The following is a 16,996-nucleotide window of genomic DNA, read 5'->3' on the forward strand; positions in this document are numbered from 1 at the left end:
TAATTTTAAATTATATTAATTTATTTGATACTGTCAATTGTACTATCCAGTGTCAGTGTGTGTGTGTTACAGAATTTTTGATAACTGATTGTTCCATGGCTTTTAAATTAATTATAATTATTTGGACACATGGTTTACACTGCCAGCTTTTTTAAGCTTTCTGTGTGTATTCCAGTTTTTTTCCATGATAATACCATTTAGGAGACACCCCGCTAGTGTAGTCAGGAGCAGATGCAAAAAATCACAAATCCTATCTTCTTGTCTGTCTTCAGTATTTCTACTCAGGGTTCAATTGATAGGACAAGGTTGTAGGGCACCAACATTCCAGTGTCTAAAACAATCCAATCATATTCTTATGCTTTGATATTTGGTAATATTTACCAATAATATTTACCAATATTACTGACGTTAGCTAACAATCTGATTCTGTGATAGCATAGGTGATAGCTTCATAGGACAGAATAATGTTGCACCTAATGAAAGTCAGTAAATCCAAAAGAGGATTAGTTAAGGTTAGGGTTAATCTTTGAATAAGATTCATAGTCTTGAAGACATGATACTGTTTTTTTAAACACCATGTATAAAAACAAAATAACCAAGTAACGTGAACAGTCTTATCTAGAATCATCACAACATTCAGACTCCCAAAAGAATAACAGGAAGAGTAGGCCGTCTGAAAAGCTTGTGGTAAACAAGATGACTTATTTCAGTAATATGTTACTGGTCTATTCCACAGGGGATGAAGCGGAGATGAAGTCTGTACCCACGCTAATTGCTGATGATGACGATGATCCAGAGAACAGGTAGGGTTCTAAGGCGGTTAGCGAGCTGTACGAATCTCTCTTCAGGTTGTGGTTCTCACTCCATTCATATAGTGCAACGAAATCGATGTACATTTATGGCCAAAGAAGACTGAGGCCTAGATGTGTCTTTGACGTGTCCTGACTTGCACTGGGGAATGTCCCTGCCTCACTTCCATTTCCATGCAGTGATGTTATTGTTTTTTTGCCAGATCCACCTTAGCAACTGGATATGGGCCTTGCAAAGACAACACAATATTTACTGATTTCTTTAGGAAACAAAAAGCCCAGGGGCATTTATTAAAGCATCTGCTCACAGTAAATTTGGCATGCAGTTTTCTAGTTTCAGTGTAATCTGTCACTTTGTCTCTTGCCTAATGCTTCATCATATCCTTTTACTGCAGTTGAAACATTGTAATTACAAGGAACTTATAATTTAAACAAGAACTGAACAGGCACTGTTCTGGGACTGTTACAGGTTTGCTGACCATTTAGACCATCTAGTGGTAAAATGCCCTGTTGACAGTAATATACTTCACTTCCATCAGTGACTCTTTGATGGGCAAGAGTCACGGCCACTGGCTGACATGTTTATAACATGTTTAGTTTAAGAACTGAGCATTTTCCTAAAAATAGATGTAAATTCAAAATATTTGAATGGGCTCTAACACTGAAGTAAATGAAGTACCTGCGTCATCGTTACTATAATGCGTTTCAAGGTGTATGTAGAATTTTGTTAGATGTAAATGGGGGTGCACAGTTTAGAAAAAATACTGAACCATTGATGGAATGGAATATGGAAAAGAAAAAGAAAGAACCTTCAGATATGAATAACGGATAAATAGCTTGAAAAAGACTTAGCAAACAACCTCTTGTGGCTAGCTGCTCTGCTGAAACGTTACATTTTACTCCCCCCCCTTCTTACTGACCAAAGGCTGAATCTGGTTCACACCTAATACTTCGAGATCTTTTCTTCTGTCCTGTGTTCAACAGAATTGCCAAGAAAATGCTTCTGGCCCAAATCAAAGCCAACTACTCTTCAGGGGATGACAGCTCTTCAGACAATGAAGAATCAGAGAAGGAAGAGAAGAAGTCCTCCAAAAAAGCAGGAGATGAGGAAGAGGATGGAGAAGAGGAAGGAGATGGAGACGGTGAGTTACCGAGTGGCAGGTTGCGTGAGCTTTTATTAATTAATTTATTTATTTATTTAACCTTGGCTTAAAATGACAGTTGAGTTATCTGTGAGAAGCCATACTCCATATTCTTTCAGTGTGCCATGTTTAAAAGGACCCGGATGGGGTGTGGGTGGTCCCGGTGTGCCCGCTTATATGGAGTCCATTCGGTTCATTTTTGTCTTCCCCCCCCCCCCCCCCACTCTGTGTTCTTCCTTTGCAGACAATGAGACGTCAAATTCGGGCTCAGACTCGGACACAGACGTCAAGAAGACCCCGCACCGGCACCGCCTTCTACGGCGCAAACTGTCCCTTAGCGAGGGCGAGTCGGAAGACGAGAAGCCCGCGGCCAAGGGGAAAGCGGCAGTCAAGAGGAAAGCGCGGAGGAAAGGTCTGTTTAAATTTGGCATTCCTGGTCTCCCCAGCACCTTGAAACCCAGTCCTTCCCATAAACCTTTTGTACTTGCCTGACCAGCACTACATCGATGTCACCAAAGTGTGGGCAGCAGTGGTGAGGAGCAGGGCTGGTAAAGCAAAAGGTTTTTGGTTTGATTCCCTGCAGGGACACTGCTGTTGTACCTTTGGAAAGGTACTTGCCTCGGTAAATATTGATATTGATAGAACTTGCAACCTGTATGTACAGTATGTAACCTGGTCTGGGTAAGGCCATCTTCTAAAAGACAATAATGTGATGTAATGTGCATATCAAATGTCAAAAGTTTTGAAAATAAATTTCCATTGAAAGTAAATGGATTTAAGTATGAAAATCTGTGTCATCTTGCCCTTCTGGGTGTGCAGTGAGCATGTGATTGCCAGCAAAACTGGTCAGTACTGCAGTGGTAGGCATGATCTGATAAGTCGTCGTCCCTCACACAGTGAGCAGCGACGACTCCGCTGACTCAGACTTTGAAGAATCGGGTGGGAGCGAAGAGTCCGCCGTGTCCGAGGAGCTCAGCGAATCCGGGGAAGAGGGCGGTCGGCGCAGAACAAGGTGATGACACACCACTTCCTCTTCCTCAGATGAATAAATGAATACAGAAATGCTTGAATGCTGTGGAAAAGATACAAAAGCTACTCTCATGTCTCAACTCTCCTTGCGTGCTGTCTGTGGCCACCAGGTGGCAGTAGTTTGCAGAGACATTGAAGAGCGAGCAGGCCTCATTTCAGGATATGAGCACTTTAGCTACACTCCCTCTACAGTGTTTGTGGAGTGGAGCTGAATATTTGATCCTGCGAATTCACTGAAAACAGTAGATAGACCCTTATCTTCTTCATTATAATGGAGGTGATGTAAAATCCCGTGTTTTGAAGTGTAATGCGATGTAATGAGGCTGTAAGCCCATCTGAACAGTCCTGATCTCTTCTTTAGATCTTCAAAGAAAGAGGAGAAGCAGAGGAGCTACCACCAGAAGAAGAAGAGACGGCGCATCAAGGTGCAGGACTCTTCCTCCAGCAACGAGAAGGTCAGAGCTGCCAAGTGCCGCCACACTGCTGTGACCGTCGCAGTTTATGGCTTCTCCTAGTAAATAAAATGATGAAATTAAAGTACAAAAAGATTTAAACTGTTAGCCTAGCTAACTGTAGCTAGCTGCTGCCTCTGAAAAGAGCTTGGGCTGTTTGTTAAACTTTGTAACAATACATCTGCACAGTCAACAGTGTTTTGTGATCCGATCTATTTTCCTGAATGGAACTGTTTTTGAATAAATCTCATCAAAATATAAATGTATATGTGAAATCAGATTCTGCTATACTTTACTTCAAAGGCATGTTTTAAGGTATTTATGATGATCAGCTCAATTTACAAAGTAAACAATTTGGATCCCTTGTCAGATGATAAGTTTGCTGTTGCCTACCCATGATGCACTGCTTCATAAGCTACAGTGTTGACAAGCTGCAGTAAAATGTTTTCTAGTTACTGAAGAAGATCCAGGGGTAGGGATAGGTGTTTTTCAGATGTTGTGTTTGTTCTGACAGACCGTAGTGGAAATGGATCTGAACAAAAAGTCATTAACCTTAAACCGTAAGTGTCAGAGCCTGTTGAGGGGTGGGCGTGGCTGCGGCCGAGTGCTGAGTATGCGCTGCCTCCCTGCAGAGCGGCTCGGAGGAGGAGGGAGAGGGAGGGCGAGAAGACGAAGACGACGACGAATCCAAGTCCACGCCCAAGGGTCGCAAGAAGATCCGCAAGATCATCAAGGATGACAAGCTGCGATCGGAGACCCAGAACGCCCTGAAGGAGGAGGAGGAGAGGAGAAAACGTATCGCAGAAAGGGAACAGCTGAGGGAGAAACTGAGAGAGGTGAGACCCGCGAGAGGGGTCACGCTTTTCCCAACCAAGCACACCATATTCACTAACTGCCATTCATTTCAACTTCGAGGAGTTCATTCTTCCTTACAGTACCAATCAAAGGTTTGGACACAACTAGTCAAGATAATGGGAAACATGCATTCAAAGACATTTTGATTGAAAGATTTATGCTTAAGTGCTTGAAATTTGTTTCTTAGGCATCAACGTAACTATATTTGTCTATGTATGAATTTATTTCAAAAAGTTTTTTAAAAATTTTAAAAACTTTTAATTTGTTTCACACTTTTTAGTCACTGCATAATTCCAGTTGTGTTACTTCATAGTTTTGATGTCTTTACTGTTTTCCTAAAATGTGGAAAACTTTAAAAATAAAGAAAACATTTGGAAACACCTACTCATAGAAACGTTTGACTGGTACTGTAATTTCCATAGAGACAATTTTTTAATTTAATCTAAGTTAGTTGCTTGTAACTGATGGTAGTTAAAGGCTGAAACTGTGGGCAGCTCCATTGCCTTCCTTGTGAGATGTAACAAGGTTGAATAGTTGCACCGTGCGGGTACGGGGGTCCTAGTCAGTCTCTCTTCGCCTGTCCTGCAGGTCATAGTTGTGGAGGAGGCATCCCAGGTCACCTGTCCCATCACCACCAAGCTTGTGCTGGATGAAGACGAAGAGACCAAGGAGCCGCTGGTCCAGGTGCACAGGAATCTGGTGACCAAACTGAAGCCCCACCAGGTGGACGGTGAGTCTGGGTTACTGGCGGGTCAAATCCTGCCGTGATACAGGCTTCAAAGCACCTCAACACCACCTCAGATTCCTCAAGGGCACTTGCACGTCTTCAAAGCCTTTTTGTTTTACATTCCTGCACTGGATAATTACTATAATTACATGTTTCTTTGGGCTTCTTCCTATTTCCTTTTTCTGTGCCTTTAAAACGTCAAGCAAATTGTAAATTGCTGGAACTATTTTGAGGAAACCTTGTTCTAATGAAACATTCTGCCTTGACTGCAAATTTTCCTATAGAAAGTATATTAACTTGTACATTTTCTTGCATGAAGCACTAAAACGACTTCAGGTCCAGAGTGCCGAGGTTTACATGCTGTGCATGTTAGGCAGATGGTAGGAGTATTGATTTTTTCGTTTTGAAAAAAGGCTTGTTTTGGTGAAGTCCCCTCCCTCGTCCCTGTGTCACCACAGGGGTGCAGTTCATGTGGGACTGTTGCTGTGAGTCAGTGAAGAAGACCAAGAAGTCGCCAGGATCAGGCTGCATCCTGGCCCACTGCATGGGTCTGGGCAAAACGCTGCAGGTGAGAAGGCCCCCGAGGGGTTCCAGGGGGGCCACCCTGGCCCTGTCAGCAGCTCTGCCCCTCTCGATTAGTTGAGAAGAACAACTGACCTAGCTGACCGCTAGACTGAGACTGGCTGTTTCAATGGGACAGTGAGTGTCATTGGTCATGGTCTTGATCGATTGAGCTTGTGAGCATAATACTGGTGCTCACATTGTGAGGGAAAGGGCTATGGATGATGCTGACTGGAAGCGTGATGTAATGGTCAAGCTGGAGCGTACGACCAGGTCATAAACCCCCCGTGTGGCTCTGCTCCTGCCCCCTGCAGGTGGTGACGTTCCTCCACACCATGCTGCTGTGTGAGAAGCTGAACTTCAGCACCGCCCTGGTGGTGTGCCCGCTCAACACCGTCCTCAACTGGCTCAATGAGTTCGAGAAGTGGCAGGAAGGCATGAGGGACGAGGAGTGCTTAGAGGTACAGATTTGGTATTGTATCATGCCGCTTTACCATTACTTTTATTTGTTATTACTAAACTATGACCACTGAACTGAATGAGAACACACAGCTCCCCGCTGTGTCTAAAAGGATTGTGTAACAGTGTGTGGGTCATTTTACAAACAAAAGAAAGTATCTTTCTCACCCCCACTTTGCTAATGTAATCAAGACCAAGACCAACAGAGATGACGAGCTCTGCAGCTCCTGCAGGCTTTCACGTTGTGGCACTAAACTTAATTGTCTTTTGCTCAAATTAAAGAATAAAATGCTGCAGTAGTTATTTTTTTAATTACATTTATTCCATTCTTCTGTCATCAAAACAGCCTTTTGCTGGAAAGGTCAACTGCTTTGGTTTTGCTGGATTTAGAAAGTCATCTAAAGGTCTAGGAGGCCTTTCAGGTCTGTTTCATCGACACACGCGTGCACTCGCGTGTACATGCGTGTACGCAAACGCTGAACTGGCTGACGGCTGCGTTGCAGGTGACGGAGCTGGCCACGGTGAAGCGGCCGCAGGAGCGCGCCTACGCCCTGCAGCGCTGGCAGGAAGACGGCGGCATCATGATCATGGGATACGAGATGTACCGCAACCTCACGCAGGGCCGCAACATCAAGAGCAAGAAGCTGAAGGAGAGCTTCCTCAAGACGCTGGTGGACCCAGGTACGGCCCGCCGAACGCCCCGCCGTCCCCTCCTCCTCCACCCCCGGCCGACGCACCACCTCCTCACCCCCCTCTTCCCCTTCCCCTCCGCCTCTCCAGGGCCCGACTTTGTGATCTGCGACGAGGGACACATCCTGAAGAACGAGGCCTCCGCCATCTCCAAGGCTATGAACTCCATCAAGACGCGGCGGAGAGTGGTGCTGACGGGAACCCCGCTGCAGAACAACCTCATCGAGTGTGAGTGTCAGCGAGAGACTCAGTATGGCTTCTGTCTGCAGTGGTGTGCGGCAGTGGGTAGGGCTGCGGACTCTAAACAGGAGGTAGCAGATGAATGAGGAAATCAGCTGCCAAAGGCACTTTACACAAACCCTTCTGCTTGGAAAATAATGTGCTTTTTTACGTCCAGTTAATCAGATTAAGGCTGAAAAACATGAAACGTGGCTGCCTTGTTTCGGTATCTGAGTCTGCACGGTGCCGTCGTGACGGGGGTGAATTGCTTGCGCTTCCCGCAGACCACTGCATGGTGAACTTCATCAAGGAGAACCTCCTGGGCTCGGTGAAGGAGTTCCGGAACCGCTTCATCAACCCGATCCAGAACGGCCAGTGCGCCGACTCCACCCTTGTCGACGTGCGTATCATGAAGAAGCGAGCCCACATCCTGTACGAGATGCTGGCCGGCTGCGTCCAGGTAAAGCTCTCCTGCCCTGCTCACTTACTGTACCGCAGAAAGCACAGCAGCCCGATACAGGACCACACAGGGAAAAAGTTTAGTCTTGGAGCTATTTAATTTTTCACTTGGCACTGGTTGTAACATTTAGAGCACATTCAGTGGCTGTCACACTTTAAATCTCAACAGTCCAGCTACGTTGACAGTATTTTAAAACACTTCTTTTTTAAAAATATATTACGAATGCTCTATGTGACTAGGGGAACTCATGCTATCAGAAAAACCTAAAGCCAGGAGAAGAGATATGTGTGTGGCACAGGAAGGTGAATTTCACTGATTGTTAGTTCCTCCCCTCAAAGTAAAACATACATTATAATACATTACATTCATTTAGCAGATGCTCATATCCAGAGCGACTTCCAGCACAAAAGAACAGAAGTGTATCCATTCAGGTTGAATGAGCAACAGTGTCAGACCAGATTAACAGCACTCCCAGACCAGTGGGTGTGAGCATAACACTATTCAAGCCCTGCAAGTTAGCTAGCAAGAAGCCAAGTGTATCACATCAATCACTAGATCACAGTAAAATTGCATTGATAAAGTATAAGTTGCATTGATAATAGAGGTTCCATGAGAGGAACTTCAATGGGTAAGACATGAATATTTCACAGAGGGATGTAGTTGTATATAAGTTATTCACACTACTTTTTACAGTACTTGTACATTGATATTAAGCTTTGAAGTGGTCCTTTGGTAATGAAATAACCAAAATGCTGTTTGAGATTTTCTGATTGAGATCCTGATATTTCAAAAATAATTTTTACTTTGTCTTTTCTGATTTAATAACATTGATCTGCGATTTCCAAGCATACAGGCTCATTGACTGCCTGCACATTCTTTGGTTAATTTACATCATTTTGTGTACTAATTTCTGTGGCTGCCATTGATGGAAAGGGCGTGTGCTTCCTCACAGAGGCGGGATTACACGGCTTTAACGAAATTCCTGCCCCCGAAGCACGAGTATGTGCTGGCGGTGAGGGTGACGCCCATCCAGTGCAAACTGTACCGGTACTACCTGGAGCACTTCACAGGTAACTTCAACACTGAGGATCCAGGCCTGCCGTCCTTGGCTGAAATACTGATTTTTTTTTTTTTTGTGCTATTTGATGATGTTTGATCTCCCTTTTTAGGTTTACTGATATTATCTCAACATTTTACGCTGTTTTTTTCTGTTATTTTCTTTTTTCCCCTTTGCTCTGCAGTTTTCTCTGAAAGCTGTTTTCGTAAACCGATCCAGCCCTGCCTAATGGCGTTGATTGTGGAGGTGGCGGTGCTTTACGTTGTTGTACTTTTCAATCATGTCAGAAAATCCCTGATGTGGCCGAGCTTGCCTCCAGTGTCTGGGATACATTTCCGTTTGGAGGGATGACAGTATTTGCTGTAGACATTCCAAGCCTTGTATCTAGGTACTGCTTGTGCCCCCCTAGGGCAGTCAGTTGGCTCGCCGGCCACAGATACCCGCCAGTGGCAGGAGAGAGATGAGTTTTCAGTCTCCAGCAAGCTGCTGAATTATGTGGTTAGTCATGTTGTGGCTCAGTCAGGCTCTTGTTCAAAGGCACCTCTGCAGCTGGGTAGGTGATTGGCAGCTGGAAGCAGGCCACAGGGTATCTGGGCAGGTTTCCTTGCCCTTGTATAGGGAAGAGCACAGCCAGTTGTGAGGGCATCTCAGTGTAGAGCCCGCTGCCACTGCAATGCTGTGTTAGGCACATGTGGCAGTCCCTGTACTGGAGACCACAAGCCACAGAGGAGACAACCAATGAGAGCAGGGCGTGATACACTCTTCACCTGCTCAAGCTCCTGTCACAAATCTGGAGAGAGGCGGGTTTGGCATGTGCACAAACACAGTTTGGTCTTCTTGTCATGTTGTCACAGTGCAACTACTCCATTTTGTACTCAAACTTATTTGGTCATTTTTAAATTAATGCAAAATCCAAATAACTAAACACGCCTCAAAAACTTATCAGTTAAGAACCTGTACATTAATCCAGGAATTCACAAAGCCGTCTATGCTAGAAGACACAGGCTTCTGCAGTAGATAGTCCATTGGTGTTACAGCGAGGCCTCTCCTTCACACTTTATTAAGACTCCTCTATGTCACAACGTCGTCCTTTTGCTGTGATTGGATTGTGGAGGCTACATCAGACAACTGGTGTCAGGCAGCATTTATTTATTTGCATAAAAGAAGCAACAACGTAGGTGCAGGTTCTGGAACATCGTTGCCTTTGTCTCTGCTCGTTTCAGTAGCCTGTCTGCTTGGTGAGCTTTTTGTGGTATTAGGCGGGTATAGCGCCGCTAAGTCATTGTGGCAACTGGATGGTGTTTCCATCAGGCGGCGTAGCGGGCGCTAACCCCACTCCCTCCTCCACGCAGGTGTAGGATCCGCCTTGGAGGGGGGGAGGGGCCGGGCCGGGACCAAGCTCTTCCAGGATTTCCAGATACTCAGCAGAATCTGGACCCATCCGTGGTGTCTTCAGCTGGACTACATCAGCAAAGAAAACAAGGTAAGAGAACATAGACATGCGACTCCGCAAAAACCCACACAAAAAAACAGACCGGAGGAGGGAGGAATTTCCCCTGGACTCATCACTTTTCCCAACAGCAGCAAAGTGATGAGAGGCACGCACTCCGTGGCGGGACGGTGCAGACGCCCGCGGGTCGCCGGTGCCCACATTCAGCGCCAGCAACCTTCCTTGCACTCTGATTGGTTATCTCACGCATACAGTACCAGTCAAAAGTTTGGACACACCTGATTAGGATAATGGGAAACATGCATTCAAAGGCATTTTGATCTAACGACTTATCCTTAAATGGCTGACATTTGTTTCCTAGACAAATATAAATAGTGAAGTTGATACCTACGCATAAATTTCTTTAAAAAAAAAAAATCTTTAATTTAAAGAAAAAAATTTGCCTATTTTGAAGAATCTCAGAGTTTTGATTTGTTTATAACACTTTTTTGGTCACTGCGTGATTCCGATTGTGTTATTTCATAGTTTTGATGGCGTTGCTATGATTCTAAAATATTATTCTACAATGGTTTCAGAAAAGTATCCAAACTTTTGACTGGTACTGTAGTTTGGGGTTGCCATTAAAGGGGGGATTGAAAGTGCGTGACCTGTGAAAGCGACATGCTTGTCATGTTTGTTCTTATCATGAGATTTTTGTGTGTGATTTTTTTTTTTTTTTCTGCTTTTGCGATGTGCACTGTACCCTCCTCTGACACACACTCGTTTGTCGCGTGTTGCGCTGCAAAGGTCTCGTAGTTATAACGGACGCGCTGTTGTGAAATGTCTCAGGGCTATTTCGATGAGGACAGCATGGAGGAATTCATTGCATCAGAAACGGAGGAGTCCTCCATGAGCTTGAGCTCTGATGATGAGAAGGCGAAAAGGTATGTGATGCACAACTGACACCAGATCTGAGAGGTGGATGACTGGACAGTCGTAACACTGACAGGATAGTGTGTGCGTGTAAGCGTGTATGTGTGTGTTACTGCTTACAGATGGCTGTGTGGTCTTCAGACAGTGAGGCAATGCAGATACTTGAGAGTGGACTGTAGTCAATTATGTTTGCCCTAGAGAAAATGGAGAGGTCTGGGCCGACCAACCTTGTGTGGTCAGAATTGTTGTATTCTGACTAACAGGTGAAGACTGGGGACAACAGAGAGCTGAAACAACATGCCTTTCCTCCTCTGACTCATTCGCCATTTAATCTTCCAGTAATTTTTTTTTTCATAGAATAATTTATCTGGAATTGAGGGTAAAGCCCCCCCCCCCCTTGCTTTGCTCCAAGCAGAAAGAAGAAGCGAGGGAAGGGAAAGAAGGCCACCACAGACGAGTCCGACAGCGACGACCTGGAAGTGATAAAGGAGTGGAACACCAGCTCCCGAGGGGGGAACCCAGAGGGCCGTAACAGGGCGGAGCCAGTTGAGGAAGGTTGGGAGTCTACCTCCTCTACAATGACACCTGATGAAGCTCTGAACCATTGAACCATTGCTGTTCAGACTGGCACTTTGGCAAACTGGGCCAAAAAGCCGTCTTTCCACCTTCAACACATGCAAAATGCCAAACTGGCTTATCTGTTACTGTAAAGAAGATACTGTATTGAGGCTCTGTTGTACAAAGTTGAATGAAGACACGTTACAGTAATTAAGCGTACATTCCCTGTAATTAAGAAGGAAGAGTTCAGCAGGATTGTTGTCTTTTCTGGTTTGCAGTGAAAGCGACCTCCAGTTCAGGTCCTGGCAGCCCCTCTCCCGACTGGCACAAAGACTTTGTCACGGAAGCAGACGCCGAAGTTCTGGAACACTCTGGAAAGATGGTGCTGCTGTTTGAGATTCTCCGCATGGCGGAGGAGGTGGAGGACAAAGTGTAGGTTGTCAGTTTCACTGAAAGCAATGTTTTTTTGGTGTCTTTTTTCCTAAGAGTAGTCAGAATGTACTGCCAGGTTATTTAAATTTGTAGTAGTGCTGCATTTTAGGGCTTAAGGGAACCAGAGTGTTTTTTTTTAAACATAAACTAAGAGTTTTCTGTGAAAGAGCCTCTTAACATTTGTCTGATTTTCCTTTTATATTGAAATGTCTTTTGATTCGCATGTAGCTTAGTATATGGATTAATGATGTAGTTATTCAAATTTATCGTAATAGAGAGGTATCTTTTATGGTGATAACATGGTCATGTGACCTCTGCATACCTGTCTTGATTGCCATCGGATGGCACAGAACTTTGTGTATAAACTTTTTTTTTTCTTTTTTTGCTTCGTTGTAAGTGGGTTAAACCTTTCACATATGGCTGCCCTTAATGGCTTGTGTTAGGTACACATGACCTAATTGACCAATATTTCCGTCCCACTGAATTTCAGGCTGGTCTTCAGTCAGTCTCTGATCTCACTGGACCTTATTGAAGATTTCCTGGAGCTGGCTGGCCGCTGCAAGGAAGAGGGCAAGCCTTCTCCTTACAAAGGTGGGCCCCTCCCTCCACGCCGCTCCGCCACGGGCTCGCACCGTGACCCCGGTGCGAGGGCAAGAATCACGAGCGCCTTTTGGCCCGCCGTCTGACCTTATTCCCCACGCTAGCTCTATTCCCTTTACTGCCGAAGAGAGACGGACCTGCTTTTGTTCTGAGTCACGCTTCTCCGGAGATCGATCATGCGCCGCCTGTGATGTTGAAGTAACGTTGCAGTGGCCAGCACGGCCATTTCCCTTGTTCTGTGAAGTGCGATCCCAGTGTATGCCTCAGTGCTGCCCCCGTGGTTAACGAGCCCGCCTGGGACGAAGCGGGCCGTGTCCGACTGTGCCCTTTTGTGTTCACGAAAAATGCGTGGTTTTAATTAAAGGCTGCGTGTGTCACAGATGTAATGTTCGTATCTGAGCGAGACTGCTGATTACCCGAGTGCAGCCGGGCAGTTTCAGCTCAGCCTTCCAGCTCTTGACTATCGCGGGCCAATCTTGGGCTGGCCTCCTGCTAACCCAGTATCCAGTCCAGCTCTCCCTCTGGTGGAGCCCTGTCTATCGCACAGACCCTCGCCTGTAGAAGAAGGGGGTCTCCAGACGAGCTGCGGCCTGACCTACCATCTTATGTTAATATGCATACATGCACTCATCTGTGCACTCTCACCCACCACACAACAGTGACGCTCACACGGCCCCACACGCTTGTGTGCACACACGCGCACACACACAGACACACCGCTTATAACGTGTGGTCGTGGTCCTAATTAAACTCAAACAGCTGCTTTTGCTTTAATTTTGAAAATGATTAGACCTTGACTTTTTTTTTCTTTTTTCTAAATTCTCCTCAAAAATGTTTGCTTAAGGCTTTGCAATTTGTAATGAAAAGAATCACAATCCAGTAATTGGAAACATGCTGAAATGCCAGTCATAAACACAAGGAGGAGGAGCAGCAATATTACAGGCCGAATTGCTGGTATATGTCTTAACACTTTTTAACCGTTATCTGAAGTCCTGACACAGCCCGCTGAACCAAGTGTAGTCTGCTGATAAGCTTAAGGAGTGAAAGGAATGTGTTGCTATCATCATGACTCTGTATTCTCTATGAGGAAGACTGACGAGGACTTTTATTCCTTTCTTTCAGGAGAGGGGAAGTGGTTCCGAAACATTGATTACTACCGCCTGGATGGGTCTACTAACGCTTTGACTAGGAAGAAGTGGGCTGAGGAATTTAATGACACCAGCAATGTCCGGTAAACCTCGCCCACTGTAGTCCTCAAAGTCCCTGTTTGCTGCTTTGTTATTTAACTTTTACAAGCCCCGGTATTGCAAATGTGCTGCATTCCAAAGAAGCTCTGTAAAAATGTACAAGAGATGACCCCAGACTTTAATTTGTGGTGATAAGCTGCAGTGAGGCTTGATATTCATCTTTGAATGCAGGCAATCTTTGCATGCAGCCATATGGAGCAGATTAGCGCCAGCAGCCATACCACCCTATTGTGGTTAAATGTAAGTGCTTCTGGGCTGAGGAGACATCCTTTCCTGTGCAGGCTGCCTCTGGAAGTGGTACTTATGAACCTGTAAGGTCAGTCTGCCTCTCTGGATTGATTAAGAAACCAGTGCCCCAGTGCAGTTATGGGGATACTGTGCTGTAGGTAAAGCACATGTTTCAGATGATACATTAAACCAAGGTTTCGTATGAGACGTGAAAGTTCTCACTAATGGTATTCCATATCAATCCAAAATCTGGCTCTTTTAGTCCGGCCATCACCTGGTTTAATGTGCTAAATAAGTGCCTTTCAGGCCAGCTCAGCTAATATGTGGGAAATGTTCTAGTGTAAAATGACGACCGTGCATCACTCAGGTGGTAGAGTCCAGTCACGTCCGTTCCTTGCTGTAGCGCACTTTGGTGTAAATGTAATGCATTATTAATGTTCTATTTTTATTATGCTCTCTGCTGAAATGATGTTCTTGGAACCGTTTTCCAATCTAAAGCAATTTGAATGAAATGTCTGCAATGTACCTGCAGTGTGTGGACAGCGATGACTACTGCTGTGTTTGTCTAGTTATTCAGCAGCTTGAGTGTTGAAGCATTGAAGTGTTTGAGTATTTCAGTTCCCTCCTGTCTTCCTCCACTCCCCTTCTCCCTCTTCAGGGGTCGCTTGTTTCTCATCTCCACAAGAGCTGGGTCTCTTGGCATCAACCTGGTCGCTGCAAACAGGGTCATCATTTTCGACGCCTCCTGGAACCCCTCCTATGATATTCAGAGTATCTTCAGGGTGTACCGCTTTGGCCAGCTCAAGACAGTATTTGTGTACAGGTTTCTGGCTCAGGTAAATAGTACGATATACTCACCTTGTACATGGCATAGCTGGAGAATATTCACCTCAAGTTAGGGAAGGTAGCAGAAAGGAAAAGAACTGAGAAACTGGTTACATCCTAGAAGGTAATAGAAAGTGGGCAAATCTCCCACTGTCCTTGAATGCCCACGGGTGGAAGATGTCCCAAATTGTAGAAAAAACAGAAAAAATCACTCACTTTTGTCTTCTCTGCAGAGAAAAGTGCTGCCGCCTTTATTTCCAACTCGCTAGCTTAATGCCAGGTGCTGTGAAGCCTTGCCTATTGGACTGCCGATATTACCAACAAACTGACTTGCTCACTGGCTTGTACTTGAAGCCCACTACCAAAACCCAGCGCTGCCAAGAGCATTCGCAAATATGCACCAGTGCAGACCACAGAGTACAACCAGGTCAGGGAATGGAAACGAAAACCAGGAATAAACAAAATTTACCCAGCAGCAGCAACTAATGGCATAATCAAACTAATTTACAAAGCTCCCGAACGGTCTCGCTGCTCACTGGTTAATAGTGATATTTTTCAGTGTTAAGGAATGTTCTTATTTATAGAGTGAAGAAAGAAATATCAGTCTGTTGGCATGTGGCCAGTATCAGTGGGAACTCCTCTGTAATTCTGACAAACACCTGCTCAGCTGCGTGCAACTAGCAAAGCAGCAAGCCGCTCTGCCCTGAAGCCCTTCAGGACTCCTGCCGCTGAAGTTTTTCACATCAACTTCATATTTAATTTATGTCTTCACATAGTTACACTGTCTAAATATGTAACAGGCCTGGCAGCTGTCTGCATTAAAATCTGAACAGTCTGGTAATATCTAATTCCTGTTAATGTTCTGAAGTCATAATCGGGTTATACAGTGTGTAAACGCACCCTCCTCAGCGTCTTAAGCACGATAAGAGCTAATCTATTTGGGAGGGAAAAAAATGGCATTTTTTTTGGTTTCCAGTGCTTATTTCAGTGCTTACCACCAGTACTGTTCTATGAGGGAGCCACACACTTGAATGATTTAGCTACCTAGCTAAGAATATGCTGTTAGTTCACATAGTGAAGAGTGGGAAGTAATCATCATTGTTCTTAGGATGATTTAGGTTTTAAAATATTAAAACATGCATTGCTTCTAAGATTTAAGGCAAACGGTCCTGTTTCATAGTTGCATGAGTGTAAAATGTAGCTAGCTGGCCAGCTAATTCAGTTGAAATGTCCTGATATTTGTCAGGGGTGATGCTGTGTCCAGCACCAAAGTAGCCACCTAGCTACTATGTGATAGAATTAATCAGAACAAGTATATGAATTTTAGAATGAAATATTTTGGTCCTTCCTCAACAATGTTGCAAACCTTTACAAAAACTTCAGTGTTTCCAGCAATGAAAATACTGCCTTAAAATTGTCGCTTTATCCTTCAAATGTCATTGTTGGTTCATATTAGGATACACATACGGCAGGGTTTTAGCGAGAACCTGGGTGGGTTGTGTGACATGGCGGTGACTGGTCCCTCTGTAGGGCACCATGGAGGAGAAGATCTACGACCGGCAGGTGACTAAGCAATCGCTGTCCTTCCGAGTGGTGGATCAGCAGCAGATTGAGCGCCACTTCACCATGAACGAGCTGACGGAGCTGTACACCTTCGAGCCCGACCTGCTGGACGACCCCAACTCAGAGAAGAAGAGCAAGAGGGCCACGCCCATGCTGCCCAAGGTGAATAGTACTCCCAAAAGCATCCAACTGTTCGAAGTGATTGCGCTACAATGCTCTGTAATGCGGAGTGGTGGGGGGGGGAGCAGCAGTACCCTACAGTAACAAAACACTCCCATAAAAGCATTGTGTCATGTTTTTACACCGATGACAATATTGTCCCTTGAGCACTGGGCAACGTTTTAATTACGATTTACGATTTATTTTTGTTTTGTTTGGAAATTTACCCGCGCGTCAGGACACAATGACACGCCGTGACGGTGACGTGCGCGAAAGATATGATGGCGATGCCTTTCTGGTACGAAATTTTCCGCACCAGCCCTGGCCTATCCTGCGGCGGGTGTGGCAAGCAGCATTCCTGCTCTTATTTTAGCGGGGGCGCAGGTGTTCTGTCACTGGGGCGAGCCCCCTGGGGTTTTACAAGCAGACAAAAGGCCTCAGACAGTGCCGTCCAACAGCATGCAGCTGGGGCTGGATTCCTCTGTTTACTCCTATTTACCAAACAGCGTTTCTATCACGGCCCCGGCGGTGCCCCCCCCCCCCCAACCGCTGCGGCCTTCTT

At 45.3% G+C, this 16,996-nt stretch overlaps 1 protein-coding gene across 2 annotated transcripts in view; it reads left to right on the forward strand.

Moving 5' to 3' along the window:
• atrx (ATRX chromatin remodeler) overlaps window positions 1-16,996 on the forward strand; it is a 43,538-nt gene that overhangs the window by 13,868 nt on the left and 12,674 nt on the right. For both annotated transcript variants that reach the window (XM_036547736.1, XM_036547737.1), the window contains 21 exons: window positions 737-803; window positions 1,794-1,951; window positions 2,196-2,363; window positions 2,849-2,963; window positions 3,342-3,435; window positions 4,065-4,268; window positions 4,876-5,017; window positions 5,473-5,582; window positions 5,890-6,036; window positions 6,538-6,715; window positions 6,815-6,952; window positions 7,228-7,403; window positions 8,356-8,473; window positions 9,813-9,943; window positions 10,739-10,833; window positions 11,238-11,377; window positions 11,659-11,812; window positions 12,303-12,403; window positions 13,535-13,643; window positions 14,546-14,723; window positions 16,243-16,437. In XM_036547736.1, coding sequence (XP_036403629.1) covers window positions 737-803; window positions 1,794-1,951; window positions 2,196-2,363; window positions 2,849-2,963; window positions 3,342-3,435; window positions 4,065-4,268; window positions 4,876-5,017; window positions 5,473-5,582; window positions 5,890-6,036; window positions 6,538-6,715; window positions 6,815-6,952; window positions 7,228-7,403; window positions 8,356-8,473; window positions 9,813-9,943; window positions 10,739-10,833; window positions 11,238-11,377; window positions 11,659-11,812; window positions 12,303-12,403; window positions 13,535-13,643; window positions 14,546-14,723; window positions 16,243-16,437 — 2,918 coding nt within the window. The remainder of the gene's footprint in view (window positions 1-736; window positions 804-1,793; window positions 1,952-2,195; window positions 2,364-2,848; window positions 2,964-3,341; window positions 3,436-4,064; window positions 4,269-4,875; window positions 5,018-5,472; window positions 5,583-5,889; window positions 6,037-6,537; window positions 6,716-6,814; window positions 6,953-7,227; window positions 7,404-8,355; window positions 8,474-9,812; window positions 9,944-10,738; window positions 10,834-11,237; window positions 11,378-11,658; window positions 11,813-12,302; window positions 12,404-13,534; window positions 13,644-14,545; window positions 14,724-16,242; window positions 16,438-16,996) is intronic.

Source organism: Megalops cyprinoides, chromosome 16, assembly GCF_013368585.1.
Source record: "Megalops cyprinoides isolate fMegCyp1 chromosome 16, fMegCyp1.pri, whole genome shotgun sequence".
In the NCBI taxonomy this organism is placed as follows: domain Eukaryota; kingdom Metazoa; phylum Chordata; class Actinopteri; order Elopiformes; family Megalopidae; genus Megalops; species Megalops cyprinoides.